The sequence below is a fragment of the Gobius niger genome (genome assembly GCF_951799975.1).
Source record: "Gobius niger genome assembly, chromosome: 1".
NCBI classification, from domain to species: Eukaryota; Metazoa; Chordata; class Actinopteri; order Gobiiformes; family Gobiidae; genus Gobius; species Gobius niger.
This window is the reverse complement of record NC_136852.1, coordinates 49,010,893-49,037,971: the sequence shown is the minus strand read 5'-3', so window position 1 is coordinate 49,037,971 and position 27,079 is coordinate 49,010,893. Positions and strand designations below refer to the sequence as shown.

Genomic DNA, 27,079 nt, shown 5'->3' with positions numbered 1-27,079 from the left:
TGCATTTAAACCCAACACAGAAAGTATTTTGTGTTGAGGGTTCCATCTGGTTTGTTCCTGTGCAATTTTGCAAGTTTTCACCTGCCCCCATTCATTTTATAAACAACCTTCTGGCTGATGCTGTGCAGTTGGATAATCTACTACATCTTCAGCTTTAACTTTTAACAGGCCTCAATTGACTTTTGTTTAAACTTTAACAATTATTTTCAAACCATGCCAGCTCACACTCTGGTAAACATCATACAGAGGAATCCATGAAGTTCATCTGAGGTTTATAGTTCAAACAGAAAATGTCCTCCACGCCTGATCAGATGTTGCGATGAATTCCAGAGTTTAGAGCCTTATTGTGCCGTGTGTATGTGTGTATATGTGTGTGTATGTGTGTATGTATGTGTGTACGTGTGTTCTTGACTGGAGTTTGTTTTTGTCTCTGCAGGAGGAGGAGGCCCAGCAGAGTCTGGAGTGTATCCAGGCCAATCAGATCTTTCCCAAGAAGTCACCCGTCCTGGAGGAGGAAAACATGCAGGTACAGGGCCGAGCAGAGAGCCGCACTTTTACCTGGTGCTGAAGATTTCCAAATATTGGACTGCGTTGATTGTTGACGATATTGAAAGTCCCTTTCACAAACATATTGCCGTTTTCGCAATACTCCTGACAACGTGAGATTGGCTTTTCATGATAAGATCCTGGATTAAAGTGTTCACAGATGTACAGGAAAATCACTTTACTATGAAAGATTATTTGCTCTTTTTGCAGCTTTTTTGGTTGGTGGATCTTATTTTACTGTTATGACTATATTCTTCTTTTGATTTTTTTCCCGAAACAACAATTTTGACATCTCTTTGACAGCGCACCTCCAATCTCTACAGAGAATCAAGGTCTGGGTGATATGACCCAAAAAAAAAAAGGATAAATAGTATTTATAGTGAATGTATTAAGTTGCCAAGAAAAGGTGCCTGAGCGATCAATACCTTGTAGTCTAAACTCTTTCCCCTTTCCCCTCCTGAGCTGTATTGGCCGCTCAGTCAGTGGTGAGTCACTGTGTAACGTGTTACATAATCACCGTGTGACTGCACTTCACTTTCATTTTGCCCAGACACTCGAGTTTCAAAGGTCAGCGGGAAAAGTATGCCTCTTGTTTGAGGCTGTGTGAGCTGGAGAAAATCATAAAGAGCAGTATTGGGTTCTTATGCAAGCTAACGTTTATCAGTAGATGCGCAGCAGCTAGCGCAAAACGTGTTTGACCCACATGACCAAAACAACAAGAGCAGAGTTTAAAAACATCTGTTGGTCTGTCATCTTTCATAGATTTACATAGTACACACAGACGTAATGAGAATATCGGGGGGGGAAAGGTATTGGGCGATAATGACAAAAATGAATATCTCAACATCTTTGGGGAGTGTACTTGATAATAATATTGACAATGATTAATGATATTTTTTACAAAGCATGAGAAATGGGCCAAAACTGTGCTGTAAATTTACATAATTTACAACGCTTAGTAGCTCAAAAAGATAATTGTTCTGAACAGACCACCAAAGTGCAGAACAAAAACTCTTCCCCCCCCCCCAATTTTTCACCCATCCCCTCCATTTTCTCTACTTTGTACCCAATTATCACCCCCATTTTCCAATATTTTTTCCCCATTTTCCACCCAATTCGTCCCCATTTTTTTGACATTGGCGATGACCTCCATATTGTAAAATTGCATATCTTCCAAACAGCAATTTCGACATGATCTTGCAGACGATACATTGCCCTCCTCTAATCTCGGAATCTCTCGTAGGCCCGTATATTTTGGCGTCATTTGGTTGAGTGTATAATTTTGTCATTAAGCTGTTTTATTCTCGGTGACATAACATGCAACATCAATGGGCCTTTTATACTCATAATGACATCAGATTATGACCAACCCCACTCTGCTTTTTTTTCCCTCTTCCACCACATTCATCCCCTCTCCCCCCCCCCCCCCCCTTCCCCCCTGTCAGGTGCCCTTTCCGGAGCTGCACGGGGAGTTCACGGAGTACGTGGGCCGCGCGGAGGACGCCATCATCGCCATGTCCAACTACCGCCTCCACATCAAGTTCAAAGAGTCCGTCGTCAACGTGAGTGACCGCACCAGAGCCATCGAGCGGCCCGAAATAAACAAGAAACCTACTGTATTGTGTCTATTGGAGGTCGAGTGAATACGCTTTTTAATTCTGAGTTGAATGGACAGAGCTGGAGAGAGCCAGGGTGACGACTGTACAAAAAAATCATTCAATGAGGCTTTCTATGCACTGTTTTTCTAAGCAGAGCAGTAAGTGTAGTCCATTTGATTCTGGTGGTTTCTCAATAAGATCAGAAAGCAAACGTGGGGCTCATGGATCGCTTGTGGAAAGCGTCATCCAATCAACAAATACTTCACAGAGGCTTTCTGCAGCGAGTATTTGCCGGCTGATGCGTGAGAGCAGGCAATAACAGGATCATGTGAAAGGAACATTTGGTACATTCACTCACTGCAGTCGGAGTCACATTGTTTGAAAGGCTATGCGTTATTTTATATGATTATTTTATCGCTACATCAAAGCACGATAATTACGATTATACTTACCGTTCAATAAATGACAAGATAAACATTACATTTTGGGACTCAATATTTATCGTCAGTGCATTAATTTGCATATTTCCCTGCTTTCTAATGTCATACTTACGTTTTTTTGTATTCCACGTTCATTTTGAGATATTTTAAGATTTGAAGTAATTTTTGCCCAGAGTCATTTTAAAGCTTAATTAATTTCTGTGGGGTTAATTAATTTCTGAAGGCTGAACGATATTGAAGTAACTTGCGATTTGCGATACGGCTGTGCAATATCGCGATAACAATATTATTGCAATATTTCACTAAACCATTTCATCACGATATGTTCCATTCTAATTAAACTCAAATCGTAAGCAATGTTTTTTTTCATCCAACTGTATCAAACTTTTACACATTTTTAAGTTTAAGCTGAGTTTGCAAAAGAATGTGTGGATCTCAGATGAAGACGTCATTGATGCCGCGATATATTGTGGCTTCTTGTGATACAGATATCGCATTTCCTAATATCGCAATACGATTTTTTTTTTTACAATATATGCATAATATATGCAGCCACATTTCTAAGGTTTTCAAAAATATTGTTTATCGCGATAGTTTCCTGCCTTTATATATCGAACTTCAGATTTTGTTATCGTGACTGGGACATTTTTGGGCTCGATATTTATCGTCTGTACATTGATTAGCATTCACTTCCTATTTTTTCTTTGTAAAACTTGGATTTCTAACTGAAGCAAATTGAGTTGCATTATATTTCATGTTTATTACAGCTTGTGTGGTATTTTAGGATATGATGATGCACTTTTAGAACAAAGATTTACTGTCATTTTTATGCCAGGGAGTTGACAGTATCTAGTATCGTTAATAGTCAATAATATTGTTTATCGCGATACTCTCCTGCCTCAATATATCGAACTTCAAAATTTGTTATCATGACAGGGCTAAGCACACGGCACATTTTTATTACAAGTTAATGCTGGTCAGGGAGGTGAAGCTATTGCTGCTTTTGACGCCGACAGAGGAAAGTTCTGCTAACGTTTAAAGCGCAGTCGTGTAGTGTTTGATTTTGCCCCAAAGCCTTTTCTAATCATAAACAATCACATTCATTAGATTCCACTCCCGTCTCTTAAAAACTTGGCGGGCGTTTTGTACGCTTAGATAACAGCTTGGAATTGCTTTTACTTGTTTCCTATTAATATAAGTAATATTTCCTACTCATAAAACATGAAGCTAAAGAGTTCAATTAGGAAAAAGCTTGAATCTGGCCTAATAGAGGGTCTGTAGAAGTGTCTGAGCCTGTCTGCTCTTGTGCCCCGATGTAACCTCCTCTGCGGCATTATCATGTCAAACACATTTGGCCGCGCTGACGGGACGAGGCATCTCACGGCTCAGCGCTCGTGGGCGGGACGTGCAAATGGGGAGACTGTTAGCGGGAGCACAGGAATTTAGATGGACACTAATCAGCCCTGTCACAGCAGAGAGAAACCCAAAATAATAAATACATCGGGCTGCACATCATGAAGGGGGACAAAATATATTTCACCATCTTGGACTGTGATTTGATTGTGTTTTTTACAAAAGCATTTCGAAAGCATTCCTTTCCATTTCATTCAAACAAAAATCAGTGTATTCAATTGGATTTATTCAGCAAAGAAAAATGATTAAGAATACCGTGCGTCTTTGTTTTTTAGTCTCAGTCCCTCAGTGGTCTCCAACCTTTTACACTTGGAGAGCTACTTTTACACAAGAACGTCAGAGAACTACATTTTCTTCAGAAACACTTGAGAGATGTAGAAAGTCTTTGGCGAGCTACTGGTTAGAGATCAGGTTTGGAGCAGGTTTGGACTGTATGGAAATAAGATTGTCAATGGCATTAATTCACTTAAAATTAAAGAAATGTACTCCTACACTTAAAATAAAACCAAAACTCTTGAAATGAAACAAAAAAATCTCAGGCAAGAAAAATCGTTCTTGTTTCATTGGTGATGCAGTCGTCCCAACCTACTCAAAACCAGCACAAATTCACTTAGGGTAGGGCTGAGTAAGAAAAAAATAAAACTCAAAAGCAAGCGCTGAAAATATGAAATCTTTATATTCATGTTTTGATCTTGTGTCAGCAAAATTTAGAATTTAAAACATGACGCACTAATTGGGAACATTTTTGGGAAAAAGCTGGGAACATTTGGGGCGAAATTGAGAAAAAAGTGGAAAAATAGGGAAAACAAGTGGGTAAATTTGGGAGGGGAAAAAATTTTGGAAACAAACCTGGGAAAAATGCATCAAGAAAATTGGGGGAAATTTATGGAAAACATTTGGAAAAAATATGGTAAATTTGGGAAAAGAAATGTGAAAAACTTGGAAAGTGTTTTTTCTGTCCTTTTTGTAGTTAAAAGAAGTTTCTTTCTGTTGTTTCACCTCAAACAAATGACAAAAGGAATAAATTAATATTATTAATCTGTTTATGGTTCTATATATGACAATATTTTAGTATAGGTAAAATTTAGTAGCGAAAACCAAGTATTGTTGAAGTATCGGTTTAAAAAAAAAATGTAAAGGTCCCAGCGCTACTTGTAAGTGATTTTTGTCTTCTTTTTTTCCAGCGTTAGCCTAGTTTTTGCCTAGTAATTGCAATCAGATTATTGGAAAATCAAATTCTACTTGGAATATAATACTTTAGTATAGTTTCTCATAGAACCAAAAAACATGGTATTGAGGCAGTGACAGCTGTGTTTTGTTTTGCACAGACTTGTTGTTGCGAGGTGTCAGTAAGTACGACGGAGCTGCATGGAGTGGAGTGTGTAAACGAAGCCTGTTTGCTAACCGGCCCATGTCCATCCAATATTCATAACTATTAATAATGAAACGCAACCAATTGGCATCATTAGTCCGTGACAGTTTTTCTTGATAATTTCTCACGACCGCGTTCACACAAAGTATTTCTGACGCTCTAAAAACTAAACGGTAAAAGATGTTTTTCCCCACTCCTTTCTTTGCTTTTTCATATCGTTTTTGACGATGTAAATGTTTGCCAAGTAAGATTTCCTCAAGTGCACGCAGTCTCTCCATTCCTGTGTGGTAACTGTCAGTGCTGTAGTTTGTAATGAGGCCTGGTGATTTGCTGACGCATGACTGTGTGGATTGTGTCAAAATAGCAGCGCGCACCGCTCCCTCTGCATAACGCTTCAGCTCATTAACAGGTTTAGAGGAATTCAAAGCATGCGTTTGACGGGGCTGTCGTCTGGATGACATTTGCCTGTAGGAGATAAAGCACTAACCGTCCTGACCATAGGGGGAAATGCAAATGAAGGATTTTCATAGTTCAATGTCGTTTTCAAGTTTAGATTTTATCAATGTGGAAAGAAGTGGTTGTTCATAGAGTGGATTCAGAAAGTTTTCAGACATTTTCGATTATTTCTTAGATCTATTTCTTTTGTTATGGAGCATTAAAAATCTTCACTCATTACTCTGCAAATAATGACAGGAGGCGTTTTCCCATCGCTTTTCCTTTTGCAGTTCTTGGTGCTTTTTAAGCACCAGCCCCCCCTTTAATTGTCTTTACATATTATTAAAATTCACAATTCAGCTGCTAATTTCAAGTCTCAGTTCAAGACTCACCCGCTTTAATCTTCGATGTCGAGCTCCTCGCTTTGTTTGTGTCAGTCTTATAACTCTGTGAATCCTTGTTTTTCTGTAAATTCCGAAACTTTTTTGCTCAATTTATGAATTTTTCGCGGTGAAAAGTGCAATCTGGCTGCATGCTCGGACACATGCTACACTGTCTGTTTTGCGGCAGGTTAGCGCGTACAGAGCCATGCATGCTGAGGTCATTGAGCTTGAGCCCCGGCTTTTGTGCAGTGCCAACACCAGCAGCGGGGACGGGGTGTTCCTGTGACTTAAGAGGGACTGGGGGAGGGGGTTCAGGGTCTGTCCTCGTGAAGTGTTTGATGCGATAACACAATATGTCATCTGCAAACCCTTTCCATTGCCCTCATTAAAAACATTCATTACTCAAAAGAAGCAGTTTCATTTTACCTAAGCCCAATATTTTTCTTTTGGATTGAGCAAGAACATACCTTGATACCTTTTTTTTTTAGCATACTTCTTCTGCTTTCTAAAGTGCTCCAATCTGTATTTCCTAAACATTGTTGCTGTGTAGAGGGGACACAAAACACATTTTTCCACATTTTAAAGCCCATGATCAACTCTTATTCCTTACTAAATTCTCTTTACATGGACATTATTGGATTTTTAAAATGTAAAAGATCAATCCTGAGGTTCCTAAAATAAAACGTCCACTTTAAGATTTCGGAATAAAAAGAAACTATTGAACATTTCTAGTATCAAACTTCAACATAATAACATAGGATTAAATAGCGGAGTAATGTGAATACTTCCTGAATCTACAATAAGCGTGACGGCTCTACAAAGGTCAGTGTCTCGTTAGCCGCAGGTTCGCGGTACACTGACACTGCATGTTGTGGTTTGTTGCAATTGATATTTATCGACTGCCACATTGTTGACGCACTCTTTGTCCTTTCGCAGGTTCCTCTTCAGCTGATCGAGAGCGTGGAGTGTCGAGACATGTTCCAGCTACATGTCACCTGTAAAGACTGCAAAATCGTCAGGTACATTCGATAAAAACATTATTAAACAAAGTGCAATGAAACAGAACCTTGAACTAAGACGTTGGAGAAGCTACACATTAGGGCGTGTGATATTATTGTTTGTTTAGCTCCACAAAGTCGTGAGCGGGATCAAAAGGCAAAATGAACAGTCTGTAGAAAAGATCTGCTCGTCTTAGGAACTGACTGTAGACCTGACAGTTGAAAGTGCCTCATGCCGATAATTGAGCCTGACCGTAGTAGAGACCGCAGTTTTGATTAAATCCAATTGATCGCGCAGCCCTTGTACACTCGAGTGCCTAACAAGCCTCTGCTCCCTCTCGCAGATGTCAGTTCACCACGTTCGAGCAGTGCCAGGAGTGGTTGAAGCGTCTGACGGCGGTGGTGCGTCCCCCGGCGCGGCTCGAGGACCTGTTTTCGTTCGCCTTTCACGCCTGGTGCATGGAGGTGTACGCAGGGGAGAAGGAGCAGCACGGGGAGCTGTGCCGACCAGGTACAGGCGACGACGGCAGTCACACCTGTGTCCTCATGTGACCCCCGCAGAGGACTGTCGCCTAGCAACGGCTTCTCTCTCATCGGCTCTGAAGGCTGTTATTTCACAATGAATATAGACGTACACCGACTAACCACACAACTATTGTTATAGCCTATAGTTTAAGATCTGCCTTTCTATTGTGTGAAGCATAATACAGTACACAATAGATTCTCTCATTGCTAAGCTTTTATTTGGTTCAATTATAGTCTCGGTTTTGCCTTGTGTTATTTTGAAACTGTCACTACAGGCTCATATTTTTAAACATAGTATTGTGGATACCAGAGCATTTTTTTTACTGAGCAGACTATGTGCTAATAGTAACCAAATAGATACTTTACGTTATGTGTACTGAAATACCCAACCCAGTCCTCCCAGACGCCTTTGTTTGAATAACTTTTTTACAAGATTATGATGGATGCAAAGTAATAGATACAAACATAATAGTTATTTTGCAAAGAGCTGTTTTTAACACATCTAAAACATGCAGATGAGTAAAGGATCGTTGTGGACTCATGTATTCTCTCGTGCGCAGGTGAACACGTGACCTCCTGGTTTAAAAACGAGGTGGAGAGGATGGGCTTCGACACTCAGAACGCCTGGAGGATATCGGACATCAACAGCAAATTCAGGTGAAGCCATTCCCTGAGCCGCCGTCATGATTCCACTGTTGTCTGTGTGTCTGTCAGCTGTGGCAGCAGGTGGAGGAGGTGTTCTTTAAAACATTAAACATGCTTAGCGTGGGAGAAAAAAAGACTTTTTTTTTACTCTCTTGATTCCGATCTGCTGTTGGTCATGTTTTATGTGCACTAATAGCAATACAGACAGCACTTGGGTTTCTTGACCTTTAGATATGTTTTATGTACACACAATCCTATATCCTTTTAGATTTTGTTTATGTTTTTGAGCAGTATATTTGCTATTACTTGTAGTGTAAATTTAACAGCTCCAAAGAGGTCCAAAATGCCTGTCCCTGTTCTCGATTCTACAGTGGATGAAGTACTCTGGGAGTTTTTTAGGGTTGTTTTAACCGTTGGCGTGACCCTCTCCTTCCTCGTCTGCTCAGGCTTTGTCCCAGTTACCCCCAGCAGCTGCTGGTCCCGGCCTGGATCACAGACAAAGAGCTGGAGAATGTGGCGGGGTTTCGCTCCTGGAAGAGGTTTCCTGCTGTGGTTTACAGGTTTGTGAGCTTCTGTCTCTACGGAACAATTTTCCTAACCAGATGTTTAGAGGCCTCCCTGTAGCTTTTATGTGCCAGATAGGAATCTTCCACTACTTAAGCAGTTAATCTGTTTAGTGTTTATTGGATGCTATTTAGCTTGGCGCAGGAAACCATTACAAGGCACAAGTCGCTAATAAATGGCTTCCTTTGGTATTTCTGGTTTTCAAAAGGAAGCTCATTGTTAGAAGAAAATGTATTGTTTTTAATTTTTGTAAAACTTTTTATTTTATTTTCCAAATGTGCTTTTTATTGACTTGCTGCTCATCATTGAACTTAATTTTCACTTTTCAAAATTGAGCATTAAATTAGAGCAGCTTCCTGTCATTGCGTTGGTGTTTTTTGGCTGAAGTGCGGTTTATGAACAGCTGTTGTGCTCCTCATGTGTGTCTGTGGGATGAAAAACACGCGTTTTTAACTCCTGATGTAGAGCGTTCATCCGATTCTGTCTCTCCGCTCAGACACCTGAGCACAGGCGCGGTGATCGCCCGGTGCGGTCAGCCCGAGGTGAGCTGGTGGGGCTGGAGGAACGCAGATGACGAACACCTGGTGCAGTCCATCGCCAAAGCCTGTGCCGTGGACAGCTCCTCCAGGAAACACCTCACCAACGGAAGCTACAGCAACGGCACCGAGCTCAGCGACACCGACTTTGGTGAGAAATCAGCCACGCTGTGCCTTTCGTACTCTATATACGGAATAGTTTTGCATTGGCTTTTATGTGTAGAAACATGTTAGTGATGATTTCTTTCATTTCCTTTTGTATTAGACTTTTTAAACATCTGAAGGCATGCAAAATTCTGTTAGTTATTCCAAATTCAGCGCAGCAAAATGAACACGAAAATATTTGCAGGAGATAGTTTGTATGAGTTGAATGCCGTTGTGAGTGCTTAGTTCAGTCATGTGTGTCTCAGGTGACAGGAAGTAGCCACACCCCCTGCTCCTCACTCAGATTTGGCCCATAGTGAAATTCCTCTCACTCTTGAGACTTGATCAGCTGCTCTGCCCCAAAGGGAGGACATGCCACGACACGGCAGATTGCACAACTCTGTCTGCTACAACTCTGCATCCGTAAATGGTAGAACCGGTTTCAAGAGCCCTGGGATTTTTTCCGTCTCATTGTTCAGAAATAGGGACATTATTTGTGACTGTGAAAGGTGAGAGAAGCAGTTCAGAAGCAATCAGAAGGAGGACAGAGGAAAGTAAATCATGTTATGCCAAATTCCAGCCCTAAGTCTTTTTGTGATTGATTTAATTCTGTATGAGGATGTCAAAATATTGAGTGATGGTCCTCTGTGATTATGTGTTCTGAAGCTACAGCAATTGTAGATATGAATATAAAATGCTTGAAGTTGTTTAAAATTAACTTTATGTTCCTTAAGTGATTCCAGATGATGAAAAAGCGAAATTGACAAAATATTACAGGTTTAAGGTGTTAAAATGTCATTCAGTCTAACGGACCCAAACCTTTTTTCCCATGTCAGTTGGTCAAACAAAGGGAAATATATTAAATAAGTATCAGGTTACAAATAATAAAGAAGGAAAGCTATTAGATGTGACCTTATCCTAAGTAGTTTTACTGTATTTGAAAATTTTAAATTTACCAAAATTTCCGTTGACATTTCAAAGACATTCCAGACGTTCACATCAGAAAAATGCTTTGTATTTATTTATTTTTTGCTGATGAGTTGGACCATTTCTAGATCATACAGAAAACACATTATGAACCCCAAAAGCTATAAATCTGACCTTCTATTACATTGTTTTTTTTGGGGGGCATTAGAAAATTGTAAAACGTCCCTGGCCCATGAACAGTTATAAAGTTAATCAAATTTTTTCTTGCATCAGAATCCTCGTTGACCAACAGCTCGGAGGTGGAGTCCTTGGCCATCCAACCTCACAAGTTACTGATCCTGGACGCTCGATCGTATGCGGCCGCTGTGGCCAACCGCGCCAAAGGAGGAGGCTGCGAGTGCCCAGGTCTGTCCCGGTAACTCTTTCGAAGCTCGATCAACATTCAGGACATCTTAACATTATAGGATCTGTGCATTTACTCAAACTGTCCACATGAAACACGGGCTGCTGCTAAGATGAATCCCTGACTGTCGGCACGAATGAACTAAAGTTAATTCATTTCCACACAATAGTTATGAAGACTGGTTTTCAATCCCGCAGGCAATTTAAAAAGTAGTGCTGATTCACTGTTTGCTGCTGAAATGAAAGGCTCTCTTCATTAACCTCCTGTCTCCTCCAGAGTACTACCCCAACTGCGAGGTGGTCTTTATGGGCATGGCCAACATCCACTCCATTCGTAAGAGTTTCCAGTCGCTGCGTTTCCTCTGCACCCAGATGCCTGATCCGGCCAAGTACGTGAACGTTATTATTCTATTTAACTTTGCCCCCAGCAGCGCCCGGAGCCCCTCCTGTTCCTACTCCACATCATAAAACAATTACAATCCCCAGACTCTGCTCCACAAACTTTAATTATTATAAGTCCATTGTAAATATGCCATTGTTTTCTCTATCCCAGTGCAGCTGTGTTTAATTTAGCGAAGTATGAGAGGCTCAAATAGAAGATTTACTCTTTTCCGTTTATTTCATTAAATTTGGCCGCATCACTTGCACTTAGCTACAGTAAAACATATGCGGCTGCAATATATGAACATGAAATGCCAAATTGTAGTGAAGGGCGAGTGTAGACGTGGAGCACATCTGCTCTTTCCTTGCAAAGGTCATAAAAAGAATTGAAGCTTCAGCACCGTTTCAATCTCTTTGAACACTGACAACGTGGGGACAAACTTTGTTATTGCACCTTCTCTCATAACCCAACTGAAGTAGCTAACCCTGAAATGATGAAATGAAAACTGATTAATGAAGTTTTTAAGGATCATATCAATTTTAGGTTTATAAATTGAATTGAATTTAAGCACGATTTTTTTTGGTAAGTTGGCTCTGTGGTCTCCATGGAAAGTAGGCGGGACCAACTCCGTTACCTGCCTCTGAAGCGACTGCTCCAAGGCACATTTGAGAATCGAAGCGTTCGTAGAAAAATGTGCAATCCCTTTACTTCATTTGGTCAGAGCAGATTCAGCACGTGGTTTACAGAAAATTGCTCTCTAATTTTGCCGAATAAAAATATTGTTTTTGTCCCGGGACAGCGTTTAAGAAGGTACTTGGTTGTTTCACCTCAAATAAATTAAACAAATTTAAAAGAAATGGTCTTTTATGTTTTCTGGTTCTAGATGAGAAATATTTGAGTATAGAAAAAAGTATCGTTGAGGTATCGATATCGTATACGAAGTATTTATCAAGATGGAGGCTAAATAGCGAGTGCAAGCTGGAAAGTAAAATATAGCTTTTAGTGGGCATGTTGCACCAAATTTCCAATTTGAGAAGGCCTGTTTTACAGTATTGGGACCCCAAATCTGATGTGTAATTGAGAGAATACACCGCAAGTACAAAAATACACTGTTGACTATGCTGCTGATCAATTTTGCATGTGCTACTCGTTTTGCACATGGGGCAAACGCTTTGTTAATGACCTTCTCTGTCTCGGAGCGTAAAAGGTCGAAACTAGGGCTAAACCAAGTCAAAGATGGGACTTAACCATGACTAAAGCAGTCCTAAACAAGGATTAACCCAATAGAAGGCAAAAAAGGTGAATGAAAAAGTTAAACAAATACTTAAGCTGTTGAGTTCCCTGAATACTAAATGATGCCATATTTAAAAACAAAACGTTTAAACCAAATAAGTAAAAAATAAGTTCAAAAGAAACTTGCGGACTTCTTCTCTCATGTGCTTCCTTACAAAATACACATTTAATTGAACACACCCAGTCTGTGGCAAAGTGCAGTGTTTGCAGAATGTTATCCACGTTTCCAACAGGTCAAGTCAAACATTAACACCAGATTAAAGCAGGTTAGACTTGTTTCGTCTGTGTCATAATATAATATTATATCAGACAAAACATCCTCTTCTTGTGTACTTCTTGCGGACATCTGATAAGGCCCGCTCCCGCCGCGTCCACGCCACTAAAGACATGGAAACATCGGGCGGAGTTATGTCAACGCGGAGAGTGGAGGGCTGTTAATTATTTAGGCCCTGAGCATTGTGGCCACGCAAGGCTTTAGACAGACTTTTTCCACTAGTGCCAGCCTGTTGGTGAGGAAGACAGAGGAACACACGGTAGAGTTTAGAGATACTGGTTTAAGAGGTGGTGATCGATGGAAAAATTGACTCAATATACTTTAAAACCTCTTAACCCCCATCTGAACTGAGCACAAGTTTGGCTTTACCCAAATCTAAAAGATTCCTGACAAAGAAAAAGCATCAAAATGGCAACAAAAATGAAGGGAAAACAAAAGAATGTCAAAAAGTGACCGAAAGAGCCACAAAGGAGCAAAGAAAAGTAAAAAACTGTAACAAAAAGAGCAACTAAAAAGCGACAAAAAGTGACAAATAAAATGATCAAATAGTGGTAGAAATCAGATGAAAAATAACATGAAAAAGTGACAACACAGCAACAAGTGTAGATATGTTTATAAAGTTGATAACAGCTCTTAAACAGCACAAATACTCGCATATAAAAACATTACACCTAGTATTTATATGACACTCATGTTGCCCGACTGAAGTTCTAAAATCTAACCGCACTCTGGCCGTCCCGTCAGCTGGCTGTCTGCCCTGGAGAGCACCAAGTGGCTGCAGCACCTGTCCCTGCTGCTGAAAGCGTCTCTGCTGGTGGTGAACGCTGTGGACAGAGACCAGAGGCCCGTCCTGGTGCACTGCTCCGACGGCTGGGACCGGACACCCCAGATTGTAGCCTTGTCCAAACTGCTGCTGGACCCCTACTACCGCACCATAGAGGTAAACAATCTCAAATTTAGCAAAGTAATATTGTGTATTTTCTGTCATACTTGCTGTAGTACTAGAGTTGGGCGATGTCCCCTTAATTGGCCGTTGACGATGTTTACAGTGAACCATTGTGATGGACGATGATATCGTCCATTTCTCATTTTTTAAAGACATTTACATAGCCTATATATATGCTGCATATTACTATGTATGTTAGGAAAATGTGAGATTGCAGGATAAATGGATCTAAACTAAACACGATCTGAACAGAATCACGGAACACAAATTTTGCAACAGAAATGTGTTAAAACTCGTGCGTAAAAGTCTGAGAGGAGAACGTCATCGGATCCTCAATACCAAGGCTCGTATCACACTAATACAAATGTAAATCGGAGCTTATTGTTTGCATTTGCTCAATTTTAACGTAATGTTTAAGAAACAGTGGGTCAACGGGACAACATTTAGAAGTTTGCGTCGTAGCTTACGTTTTTGAAGCTGCTCCACGCGCCGCCCGGTCCGTGAGGTCGTAACCTCGTAACTCCTGCACCGCGCCTCTTTCTCTCTTCTCTCTTTCGTAAGAATAATCCAAACCCATGCGCGCTCAGCTAGCTCCGATGTGAGAGGCATCTCGTCATTTTAAAACGGTTTAAGTTTCCGTACGTAGCAAAGCAAAACAAAACCACGCGCTGTTAAACTCTGAGCTGCAAAGAGAGAGAGCCCCACGTGTCAGAAACAGATCAGCGCTGCGTCTTTACTTTAATAATTACGGCTAACATATCATGGCTTCTGGCAGGCTACTGACACTAGCGCGCATATTAGTTATATCCGTGATTTAATTTACAGTGCAATCCGTGCAAAGTTTGTAGGTTTGCAAGGCCTACAGAAGACCAGTGCGTATTTCTGACAGGAGGGGGCGTGGCATCACGATGGTGGCTCTCCATCGTGATGTTGCCCATCCATCACGATGGACGATGATATCGTCCATCACGATGGACGATGATATCGACGATGATATCGACCAACTCTTTTAGTACAAATTAGCAGGAGTAATAGTAAGAGAAGTACCATTTAAAATCACTTAACGTTTGTGTTAATGTTGTTTTGTTGTTTCTAGGGTTTCCAGGTCCTGGTGGAGACGGAGTGGCTGGACTTTGGGCATAAGTTCGCAGATCGCTGTGGTCACGGGGAGAACTCTGAGGACCTGAACGAGCGCTGTCCGGTGTTTCTGCAGTGGCTAGACTGTGTGCACCAGCTCCAGAGGCAGTTCCCCTGCTCCTTTGAGTTCAACGAGGCGTTCCTGGTCTGTACCCCCACTTACATGGAAATGTACAAAAGGATCGTTTAGGTCAAAAGACGTGTGGAGCTTCAGTTTGCCAATTTAAAGAACGGACATAATGACAAAGTCGTGTTGCAACATCTTTATAAATAAATCTAGACCGGATAGTTACTAGATACTTATCTTGGACTTTTTACATTTGATAGTGCACCAAAATATAAACTGAACGAGTACAAGAAGCCAAGAGGCACATGCATCTGTTTATAAAGTATAAAATTACAGGGTTTGTGACTTTTCTATTTAGAATCCATGGAGATGACATACAGTAATTGCTTGTAGTTCCACGTCCTGCAAAATCTCAATCGTTCTCCCTGAAATTTCAGTTGACTTGAATCTTGAGGCCTTACTTCAAAGTCATGTTCAAAGACGGCTTTAAAATTACTAAAACGGTTCTGTTGGTCATTAATCCAACGAGTAAAAAAGTCTAGTGTCCCGTGTTGACCAATGAGACGAGCTTTCCCTGTGAACCGGCCTGTCAGGTCCAATCAGGAAGGAGGGGGAGAAGCTGGATCGTTTGCTTCTGGAAAATTCTGTTCCTGCTCTCCTCATTTTGCAAACTAAGAAGGGATTTCTGGTTAAAGAGTGGAGGAATTTAATCGTTCACCTTTCAAATTTCACAAACTACACTTTTTACTCCCCATAGAAATGTTATTATCGCACTTTTTTTTTTATTTTATTTTTTACATATCAGAGCAAATGGAAACATTGTTTTTCTGATTGCTTATTTAATAAAGTTTTCAAAAATGTATAGTTTTGATACACTCCACAAAAATCCAGCAAAATTGCATGGTGAACCAGACTATTATCTCTCCTCACTTTACCAATATTTAAAGTGATAGTCTGTAAAATTTGCAAAGATACACTTTCGAGTCTTGGCACTGTTGTAGTTGGAAGCAATCTGGTCAGTCAGTATTCAAGTGCACAATGTTGCTGAACAACATGTAGCAATTATCCAACTGGAGGCTCTTACAAGTTTGTTTTCGTGAAATCTCGAGTCGAGTCTCACAAACATTGAAACAGACTCAAAGCCTATGGAAAAAACAAGCTCCAAATGATAGTGTAAAGAAACCATAGTTACTCTTAGATCGGAAACTGTGTACAGTTTCCGATCTAAGCCCTTATTAAACCGCACTGATGAGGGGAATTATACTTCTCCATATGCTGCGGGTGTGTCTTCAGGCCTCTACATGTTGTGTGTTCTTTTTTTTTTATGGGTCGCAGGTCAAACTGGTGCAGCACTCGTACTCCTGTCTATTCGGGACCTTCCTGTGCAACAGCGGCAAAGAGCGCGAGGATCGGCACGTCCAGGAGAGAACCTGCTCCGTCTGGTCCCTGCTGCGTCCGGCCAATCGCACGCTCCGAAACATGCTCTACTCCTCGCACTCCGAAACCGTACGTTCCAATCACGGGATACGCTCAAAATATACGGACAAAAGTGTTAGAGAGTTTGGTCTTGTGCACTTTAATTTGCAGATAAAGATCTTTCAATTGAGCCACACATATCTTCTCAGCTTTCCAAAACTTTATCCCTCGATCAGTGGAGAAACACGGTCCCTGGAGAGACACGCTTCATAGTGTCTCTGCAAACCTCTCGCTAATCACTGCCTCGACTTGATTTGTTGCCCTTTCACCACCGACACATCTGCGGTGGCTCCGTTATTGTGTTGGAGTTCCTCTGTGGGGCGTGGGCTTCATCTGCTCTCAATCCTCTGTCAAAGCAATGCATTATTTATGTGGGACAATGTGTTTCTGCTCTTTCTTACCAATGCTTTTGTTTTGTGAACCCTTGGGCACTATTTAAATTTAATAACAGAACGGAAATGGTGGAAACTTGAAAACAACTAATTATTTGGCAATGTTGTTTCATATCGTACCACAATGTTTATGTTTTGGTCCGTTGCTGTGGTTTACTGCTATGGAATTTGAAGTGAATAGCTGTTGAACATTGACATATTTTTGTAGCTTGTTGAAAGCCCTCTGTTTTCATCTCCTCTCTCCCAGGTGCTCCACCCGGTGTGTCACGTCCGAAACCTGATGCTGTGGACGGCCGTGTACCTGCCCAGCTCCTCCCCCACCACCCCCTCGGACGAGTCCTGCGCCCCGTATCCCGTACCAGGGTCCAACCAGGAAGAGACGCCGCTGGGCAGGTGAGACCCCAGAGCCTCTTTTTTTCCTGGAGTTTTTGAAGTGTCAGCTCTGATAGATTTTTGGAGTCAGCGTGTCTTTTGTGCTTTGTTTTCTCTGTTTAATATAGCAGTCGTATGATTTGCAGTTGACTAAACATTTGTCTGTCGTTTTGTTATTTTGCCTGATTATCTAATGTCTCTTTTGTGTCGTTTCCCCGTCCTCTCACCAGGCGCACAAAGACCCGCTCGTTTGACAACCTCCCGAGTGCATGTGAGATGGGCAGCCCGATGCCCCCCAACAGGCGCTCGAGTGACCCCAGTCTGAACGACAAGTGGCAGGACCATAGGCGCTCCCTGGAGCTCATGGCTGTGGGCCCTGAGGGAGGGGCGGGACCAGAGCAGGAAGTCCTGCCAAACGGAGTGGGGCCGTACCCAGACTCTGAACGGGACGACAGCCCTCAGCCCCATCCTGAACCAGGACTGTCCCAGGACAAAGAGGATGAGCAGGCGGAGCTGTCTGTGGCGGTGAGCGAGGGGCAGATGGAGAACATTCTGCAGGAGGCCACTAAAGAGGAGGCCGGGTCAGAGGCCGCGGTCAGTCAACCCCGAGAACAGGAAGTGACATCAGGGACACCTGAGGAGGCCCAGCCGGAGGTCAATGGGACCGGAACAAAGGAGGTGGTCACTAACGGACACCCGCCCCAGAATGGCCTCTCGTCTGGAGAGGAGGACGAGGAGAGCTGTCCCGGGACAGACCCTGAGGTGGCACTGGTGGCTCGAGACTTGGTGAAGATGGTGGTGGAGCGGGTCGAGCGGGAGTCTGAGGCAGCGTCAGGGGCTCAAGAGGAGCCCCATAAGACTGTACTGAATGGCTTCAGCAATGGGACTTCCGAGGAGGAGCACAGTCCCAGCTTTGACACAGAGAGTGTTGTGGAGCAGGACAAGAGGGCCTCTCTGATGGAGAGCTCTACAGAGACTCTGACAGAGGAGGCCAACGGTCGATTGGAGCCAGTCTGTCCCACTAGAGTGTCCTGCTCCAGACGGGAACAGGGGCCAGAGGTGGAGCACGGCTTCAGGACTTTAAACGGGGGGGCAAAGCGCCCCTCTGTCAGTGCCTTTCAGTGTGTGAGCAGTGACCCCCGGGACGGGATCTGTAATGGAGAGTTACGCAGGGAGAGCACAGACACAGAGGTGTGTGCAGCACCCCACTGGGCCAAAGGGAACGGGGAGCGCGCCCCCCTAAGCCGACAGGTGTCAGTGGCCAGCTGCAGCTCCCTGACCCTCCTGGCGCGGGGCGTGCCTCACCGCTGCTGCCACATGGCGGCAGGACGGGCGGCTGGGAGCCCCGAGCAGCCGTCCCGCAGCCACCTGGATGACGATGGACTCACACTGCACACAGACGTCATCCAGCAGCGCCTCCGGCAGATTGAGGCAGGACACCAGCTCGAGGTGGAGACGCTGAAGAAACAGGTTCAGGAGCTGTGGTCCCGACTGGAGAACCAACAACACATGGGCCCGTACCGGACCAACGGGGAGCTGGGCGACGAGCTGGTAAGAGCTTCTCTGTTGTACTTGGTTAGTGTATGCACACAGACAGGATGTGCACGTGCTGATGCTGTGTTTGGGGCAGACCTCCATGACGGACTCTGAGTTCAACCTGGACCCGAACTGTCTGTCCCGCTGCAGCACGGAGCTCTTCTCTGAGGCCAGCTGGGAGCAGGTGGACAGACAGGACACTGAAGTGCGTCCCCTGTCTGAGTAAAGACACATCAGATCTATCTCTTCAGTTCTCTTCACATTTCCCTAATGTGTCCTGGCCGTTTGCAGGTGACCCGATGGTACCCGGACCATTTAGCGGCGCAGTGTTACGGTTGTGAGAACAGGTTCTGGCTCGCCACCAGGAAACACCACTGCAGGTAAAGACATCACTAAAGCTGTCTGGAATCACACTTACTTTTTATTATGATTGATATGATTATTATAAACCCAAACATGTCCATATCCAGGGGAATTGTCCCTCTGTCTTTACTGTGCGGTACTCCGCCGTTTGTGTAGCGTTAGCGGTGACCCAGTGTCTGCCCCTCTCCTCCACAGTGACAGGGGGCGAGTCCAGGAGGTCTGGTGAGATTCTGCTCCTGTGCCGAACCCTGTCTAACCCAATGTGCCTCTGTCGTCCCAAACCCTACGCCTCGATGCTTTGATTCACGTCTCTGTGCGGTCTCAGTGTGGATTGTGTTTTGGGTTCGAACAGGATGTGATCATGCGCTCCGTTACCGTTCATTAGTCGAGGAACTTAGTCGTGTATTTAAAATGTACCGCTCATCTCGAAGCCTCCTGGTATTAACAATGCTGGTGTGCAGGCCGTGCGGGGCTGCAGACATTTTGGACGTTGTAGTTGGACGTTGTGGTCTGTGATAAAAGCTGAGAAAATGAAACAAACCGAAGAAACTCTCGCTACCTTAGCCGATGTAAACAACGCTGCAAAACCGAGCCATGCGACCACAGGTTTTTTGTTTGTTTTGTAAGCTCACTAACAAGGGTTTTATCCTGGAAGAGAAAAACTGCTGCTGCATTTGGATCAGCATATTTATAGGGGCAGGAGTTTGAGCTGCCTTTTTACATACTACTGTATTTCTCTGTATGTTATTCAGGGTTTCTACAGGTGGCAGCAAGTCAAATTTAATGCTTTTTAATGGCATTTTACTATCTAAATAACATTCTTTAAAAAAATCTTGGCATATCTCATTTTGTATGCTTTGTAATCATTCAATCAAACGGAGGACTGACGGGAAATGTTGATATTCAAAACCAAATCGGGCATAACGGGAGACTTTTGAGCAAAAGCTTGTGTAAAACTTAAGTCAAAACTGCAGTTTAATTTGTTTTAGACCCTAGTTTTTGTATTTTTGCCAATACAGTAGTTGGTATGCAATAAAAATAGTTGAGCAATGTCACTGAGTGGGTTCTGTCTCTTAGGAAAAATAATAATAATATAAACTTTTTTTTTTCCCCCACATAAAAAGTTGCATAATGCACCTTTAAGGCCATAATTCATTATAATGCCCTGCGGAACCCCTGTTATTTGAACGCACTCGCCTCTGCACTCGATGTGATACCTTTTTGAAGTTTGTCGAGTAAAGAAATGAACAGGAAGAAGTGACAGTCTGCCAAAAAAAAAGAACGCCCTAAATATGGGCTGAACCCACTTTGCGTTCAGTCTGAACCCGGCGTTCCACTCTAACTCAGTGCTTTGGTGATTGAAACGTATGGCTCAAATTCAAGTTTACAGTCACAGTTTTGAAGATTAGTCCAAGATTGCGTTGGATTTTGTTAATCCCAGGACTGTCCCAGACGCATGCAGCCCCACAGCGCCCCCTGTCCCCCGTCACAGCAGCAGCAGCAGCAGCAGCAGCAGCATGGCCCTCACAGATCGTTGTCGTGGGTTTTTCTTGGCTGCACAAAATCACACAGAGCATGGCCTTTTAAGCGACAGCATGAGGATCCTGTGTGGCAATAACATGTGTTTTTGGGCTGAAGTTCTTGTTCACTTTGTGGCTAAAGCATGGAGTGAGAGTGAGGCAGGAACAGTTTCCAATTTTCCATTTTCATTTCAACCAAATCTAGTTTGTTTGTGAAGCTGTAAAAATTGTATTTTTAATGTAAATATTGCTTAGGAATTCAAAATCAAATCAACTTGTTCGAGTAGAGCTCCCAATTAGTAGAGATTTGATTGGTTTGTACCTTCAATTTTCAATGCAGTGATCCAAAAGTCAAGGCTACCATTTGATTCTTAGAAGGATTTTTCAAAAGTGGTATTTGTGCTTCTCTAATCTAGATTCTGAACAATCACTAAGCATCCCCAAAAATCGGACCGTGTAGTAATCGAATGTTTTGAGTGTGCCTTGACTGACGCCTCCCTTGTGTCTTGCAGGAACTGTGGTAACGTGTTTTGCGCCAGCTGCTGTGACCAGAAGATCCCGGTGCCAAGCCAGCAGCTGTTCGAACCCACGCGCGTTTGTAAAACCTGCTTCAGCAACCTGCAACTCGGCCCCGCGCCGCGAGAACTCGACCTGGACAAGCCCATCGCGGCCAGCTCCAACTAAAAGGACTCCCCCCCTCGACCCCCCCGAGAAACCCGAATGTCCCACAAACTTTAAAAAAAAACTAAAAAGAAAAAAAAAAAAACGTGTGTGCTGCGAAGATAAAACTTGAATGTGTAAATAGAGGCTTATTACGGAGCGCTGGACGGTGCCTTGGAGCGGGAGGAGGTCGAAAACATTGTGCTGCTGTGTACGACATTTCATCTTTTATTGTTAAAATTGAAAAATCACAATCGACCAATCGGCAGCGAGGATTCACACGAAGGAAGAAGAAGCCTGTTGTGTCAGTTCACCCAAATGAGAAACGCACAGTTGTTGAATCAGCACTTTAAGATCAAATATAGCACTCAAATAAACCGGAAAAACTTAAGTGGTGAAAACCTGCATCATTGTCTGGTGATGGTGGTTTAAAAAGTTATATCTAGGTTTTACTAATAATTTTGCCTTTCTTTTTTTCAAAGCACTTATTTTTGCTTTGACTTGACATTTCTTCTGACCAAATGTTGGACAGAACATTGTGCATCTAAATCTAAAAAACAAATTAAGTGGGGAAATTTTAGATTGAATGGAATAAAGCACTTGAGCATTTGGGTGAACTGAATCATGAACTTGGATTAGAAGTCGATATTTGTTTTGTTTGACCCCCTTTCCCTTTACGCCCATCATTCAAATGTTACACCCTTTGAATTTACCCAGCAGGCACTGGGGCTGGACAACTTGCTCACGTTTCAGCCCATCAGGAAATTGCTGTTTAACACCTTTTTCTTTGGAATTTGCGTACTATTCAGCCACATTAATAAAAATAAAAAAAATATTAAAAATCACAGTAACACTTTATAATAAGTACACCTTATTTAGCCTTAATATATGTTGAATTAACACTGAATTCGTCATGAACAATTCATTAGTTAAGTGTGACGAACTACTTTACTACAGTTAATGCCTAACTCATAATGAATGATTCTTCACTTATTCAGTAGTTAATCAGTAGTTGTTAATCACACTTATCTAATGAATTGTTAATGATGAATTAAGTGTTAACTCCTCATTTATTAAGGCTGAATAAGCTGTAGTTATTATAAAGTGTTACCAAAATCACAAATGCTACAAAAAACATTGAGAACTTAAGCTTGAATATTTATAGTTTTTCTTCATATTTTGCGTTCAAATTATGAATTGCTGACACTTTTCAGGGCGTCTTCTTACCTCTGATCGGCTGAAAGTGACGTCATCTGTGATATGCGTTTTGATTGGCTGAAACGTGGAGCAGGGCGGCGGCTGCTGAAAGGGCTTTTCTCGTGGCGTATTTTTTCCGCAAAAGTCTGTCAATGTTTCCCAAAAAGTACAAAAACAAAAAAGCTTCACTTCCAGCGCCTCTGCCCCGACGCTGTTCATCGACCTCCTCGCACAGCCCTAGCTCTCACTTTTTTTGTAAAATAAACGAATAAATAATATATTCAGATACCTATATAGCGTTTAAGAAAATGTATAGAATTCCTTGAATAGTGGCTCACTAAATTAGTCACCAAAAACGTTTTTTCTCTTTTTTTTTTTTTTATTTCTGTTTTCTTATGTTGTTATTGCAGAAGAGACTATATATATTTTGCGACCTGTTTCTTTTTTTTTTTTTTTAAATAGAGAAACAGGGTGTTTCCTGTTTTGATGCTGCAGTGGTTTGTCCCTTCGAAACGCGATCCTCACTTTGACCAGTTTATTTATTGAAGTTTTTTTGTTCTTGAATTTGCTGTTTTGAAACGAGAAGAAAAAAAAAATCCAGACAATTCATTGCCACAAGATAATCAGTGTTTACCACGAGGAGGAAAATAATGCTTAGAAGTCGAGATGACAGCGCCCCGTGACGCTAAAGTTCAGTCCAGTTTATTGAGGGAAAGCGGGTGAAGCTATGCACTGACAGAGATACAAAACACAAGCATTTACAGCATGAAGTCCCTTCAGATGCACTCCGAACTCTACCTCTGTCCAACCCATCGGAAATGACCAGCAATAAACATATATTGGGGGTTTTAAAAGTCGTCTGCTGGACTGGGACGTTTTGCATTCAAGAACCAATTGGGCATCTAGCAATTCTTTTCCTTCTCAAGATAAAAAGATGTGACTTTAATGAGTCTCTCCTCACAGTCGGAGCTCTTTAACACACAGTAAGATGCAGATGGTTAGAAAATGTGCATCAAAGAAAAACCAAGGCAAATGTAAAAGTAACGCTAAACCATAGGCTCTGTTCGAAAAGCACTTAATCTTAAAATATCCCACAATGAACATGAAATACAAAGAGACACTTTTTTTTTTATTACATTAGAGAAATTCACACAAAAAATGTAAATAAATGATGACTTGCTTACTTTACATCCAAATGCAAATACTCAAACTAGCAACAAAAACTGCTCGATTCCCAGGTCAGATCAGTTTAGCGTAAAACTAAGTGATTTCGTTTTGCCTCTTCTCAAACATCCCAGTCCCGCTGACAACTTTGGAAACCTGTACTGCAATGGAGATTTCCTGGACGACTGGGAACTTACACGAACATGGCAATAAACACTTTCATCTTGAAAACTAAAAATCTTCCTGAATCTATTTAGATGATGTTTTTCTAAAGTGACATAATTACTATAATTTAAAGATCTAATTGAAAATGTCATTTACCTCAATATTTGAATTATTAATATTAATGCACTTAAAGCCTTATCAGAGGCAATTTCTTTCACCAATTATTAGAAATTGCATATCACGTTAACATTTCACACTGTTAGACTTTAATCGCTCCTACTGGATAAACTATATCACTCGTTTAACTTCTGTTGCCATACTCGGACATCATCTGCAATACCCTCCATTTTCTTTACTCTGCTCCCAGTCTTTGCCTTTAAACTCTGCAACACAATCATTATTCCAATTATGGACAATTTTGCAAACCATTCTTGACACGTTTCTTTCTCCGGATTTGACACTGCTCAGTCTTTTCCGTTCACAAATTATTATGATCATGAACTTATTTGTTGTCACTTGTTTAACACTTGAAGAAGAGCGAAGCCACTGAAACCAAAGCCAAGCGTAAACTGTCCAAACATTAAACCTCTCCCATTTGTAAATTTCCAACCCTTCACCGAATTTGAATCCACACTCAGTATTTCTATCCTCCCGTTTCCCATTTTCACGCTCGCAAACTTTTCCTGTCAGAAATCCATTAATGTGAACGTTCGTTTTGCACGAGGAAAGACACTGCCACTGATTCATCTCATGTTTCAAATGCGTTTGGTGCTGTTTAAGTATTGATCCAGCAGAGGGCGCTGTTGTTTAACCGAAAGACCACAAACATAACCATTCTTACTCTATTTTCCTCCAAAATCATGTAGGTTTTTTTTAAATGAAATCTTCACCATTGGCCCAGTGTCACGTGCTCTTTGTATCAAGTGCTATATTTCTGGAGCATTTTGAGCGGCGCGCGTGGTGTGTGTCTGTTTTTTTTTTCTGTTTTTTTTTTGGAGACTGGTGCCAAGATGTTTTCGTTACGGGTCTCTTTCTTTCTATCTCTCTCAAAGGGATCCCTCGCGCTTTTATTGGGTTAAACTTTTTCCCTCCAAAATCTCTGCCATCTTTTGTTGTTCGTTCAGTTTGAGATAAGCACTTTCCACCTTCTCTGCCGAGGAGCGTGTAGCTGTACATAGCGACTTCCTGTAAGTGCTCCTTGTTCGGTCTGAATATTTTGTTTTGATGGATTTACTTTTAAAGAGCATTACATTGTTGTAGATTTAAAGGAGAAATAAAATAGATGAACTTGCACACGTGTAACTTTGTGTTTTTTCCCCCCTGACAAAACTCTCGAACCCCAGGCAAAAGCACATTTTGGGCCAATTTGGTCTTTTGGCATATTAACATTCACCTGGAAATGGAAAAACAACAACAACAGCAAGCTTCACAATAACATGTTTACTTATTGCACTGTTTCAATGTTTTTATAGATTTATTTGGGGAAATGTAATTTCAAGGGTCATTTTTCTCACTTTGGTGTGACTAAGTAGCTCCTACAGACTTCAAACTTTCCAGTCTTGGACTTTGCAATATTATAAAGGTTTTTTAGAGGGATTTTAAATATCTAATCCCTAACCTGATTTATTGAGTTTCAAAAAACTTTTTTTTTTCTCTAAAAACTGCTTATTTTTAAAAGTTATTTCAAGGATAGCCCCTCTTTTTCATCAAGCATCTCTTTTTCAAACTAAAGAAGATAAAATCCCTTCTGGAAAAAAAAACATACATTTAAACCTGGCTCGATCCATTATTCACGTTTTGCTGCTGAACATAAAATTACAAATTTTCAAGCAGAAAAGGTCTTACTTTTTTATGAAAACATAAAACGCAAGAAAACATGCAATTTTCATCATATTCATGTCGGTAAACTACAGCAAAAGTTTCCAATTCATATTTCTAAATTAGTTTTCCCTATTCAGCTGCAGTGCGTGGTCTTAAAGAAGCCACACACAAAAAACTGAAATTATTATTACGACAACGACCCGATAAGTCATTTTAAGACTCAGGCAAGTGATTCAATACTTTTTTAATTCTAAGAAAAATGTTTTGTGGGAAAGTCCTGTGACCCACCAGTTGAGAATCACTGCTTTACATAATGACAAAACCATTAGTCAAGTTTCTCATCTTAAAGGGACTATAGGGAGTTTAAAAATGTTAAAATTATGTATTTCCCTCCCCCTACATGTTCCAGCCATGTCCTAATGTGTAGAATGAGCCCAGACCTGTTCACCACAACTGCCTCTAAAACCCTGCACTGTCACTCAAAAAGTTGTTACTTCGGGTCCGAATTGCCGTCATGCATGAGCTTAATATAGAAGGTGCAGTTACACATATGGCCTGAGGTGGCAGTAGTGAGTATAAAATGGCCAACTTGCGTCCAGCCCCCTTAAGTGCCTTCTACGACTTTACAACAATAGCACGGTAAACAGGTGGAAATATAGTAGTGTCCATAAGTGCTTTACCATGGTAATGTCATGGAAACTATTGTAATTTATTTCAATGTGATATAATGTTAACCCGAGCCCTGTATAAAGGCAGTAAACTACTTAAACGACTAAATATTGCTCGTCTTTTGTCATAATAGTATGGAAAGTCCTTTGGAGTCCTTTGTCCTTTGTCTCAGAGACTTTTGTTTTTGTGATAAAGCCAAGGAAACCTCCTGAGTAGAACCCCCTCGCTGTAGCACCGTCACTAGTGTGAAGCAGCACACACACACACACACACACACACACACACAAAGACTGGGTCATTTTAATAGTGTTTAATGCATGTACTGAGATACATGTCTAAAAATCAAGGATATCTTTAAATTACTCAACATCAATGCTTAGTAATTGTTAATGCAAATCCAAGTGTAACACAACAAAACAACCAAGAGTAAAGAAGATCGACTGAAAATGTGCTGCTCTAAGTTAGTCATGCTCACCGATGGGACGGCCCACAGAGGGGGAGGAACACTGACCCCCCCACGAGAACGAGACACAGTCATTTCACTGCACACGAACGGGACACTGCACCATCAGCAGCGGCAGACAGAGGGACGTCCGGCCCCTGGAGGCAGGTCTGCGGCGAGTCTTAGGTTTGCCCAAACAACACAAGGAACACTTGGAGCAGAAACATTGCTTAAAACATTGCTTTTTTTTTTTACAAAGTTATGGCTAGACGAGA

The 27,079-nt window shown here is 41.7% G+C and overlaps 1 protein-coding gene across 5 annotated transcripts in view; it reads left to right on the top strand.

Annotated features, from left to right (window-relative positions):
- mtmr3 (myotubularin related protein 3) overlaps positions 1-22,176 on the top strand; it is a 30,549-nt gene extending 8,373 nt beyond the window's left edge. Inside the window, exons 1-19 of one of the 5 annotated variants that reach the window (XM_079567012.1) lie at positions 353-387; positions 418-526; positions 1,992-2,108; positions 7,124-7,206; positions 7,530-7,696; positions 8,271-8,367; positions 8,802-8,915; positions 9,416-9,606; positions 10,800-10,931; positions 11,206-11,317; positions 13,622-13,817; positions 14,920-15,105; positions 16,363-16,533; positions 17,143-17,288; positions 17,498-18,818; positions 18,898-19,008; positions 19,095-19,183; positions 19,362-19,388; positions 21,199-22,176. In XM_079567012.1, coding sequence (XP_079423138.1) covers positions 368-387; positions 418-526; positions 1,992-2,108; positions 7,124-7,206; positions 7,530-7,696; positions 8,271-8,367; positions 8,802-8,915; positions 9,416-9,606; positions 10,800-10,931; positions 11,206-11,317; positions 13,622-13,817; positions 14,920-15,105; positions 16,363-16,533; positions 17,143-17,288; positions 17,498-18,818; positions 18,898-19,008; positions 19,095-19,183; positions 19,362-19,388; positions 21,199-21,370 — 3,561 coding nt within the window. In that variant the 5' untranslated portion in view covers positions 353-367 and the 3' untranslated portion in view covers positions 21,371-22,176. Of the gene's footprint in view, positions 1-352; positions 388-417; positions 527-1,991; positions 2,109-7,123; positions 7,207-7,529; positions 7,697-8,270; positions 8,368-8,801; positions 8,916-9,415; positions 9,607-10,799; positions 10,932-11,205; positions 11,318-13,621; positions 13,818-14,919; positions 15,106-16,362; positions 16,534-17,142; positions 17,289-17,497; positions 18,819-18,897; positions 19,009-19,094; positions 19,184-19,361; positions 19,389-21,198 lie in introns of those variants that run through there. The other 4 variants (XM_079567014.1, XM_079567015.1, XM_079567013.1 and 1 more) reach the window with 4 other exon arrangements.
- The last annotated feature ends 4,903 nt before the right edge of the window (positions 22,177-27,079 follow it).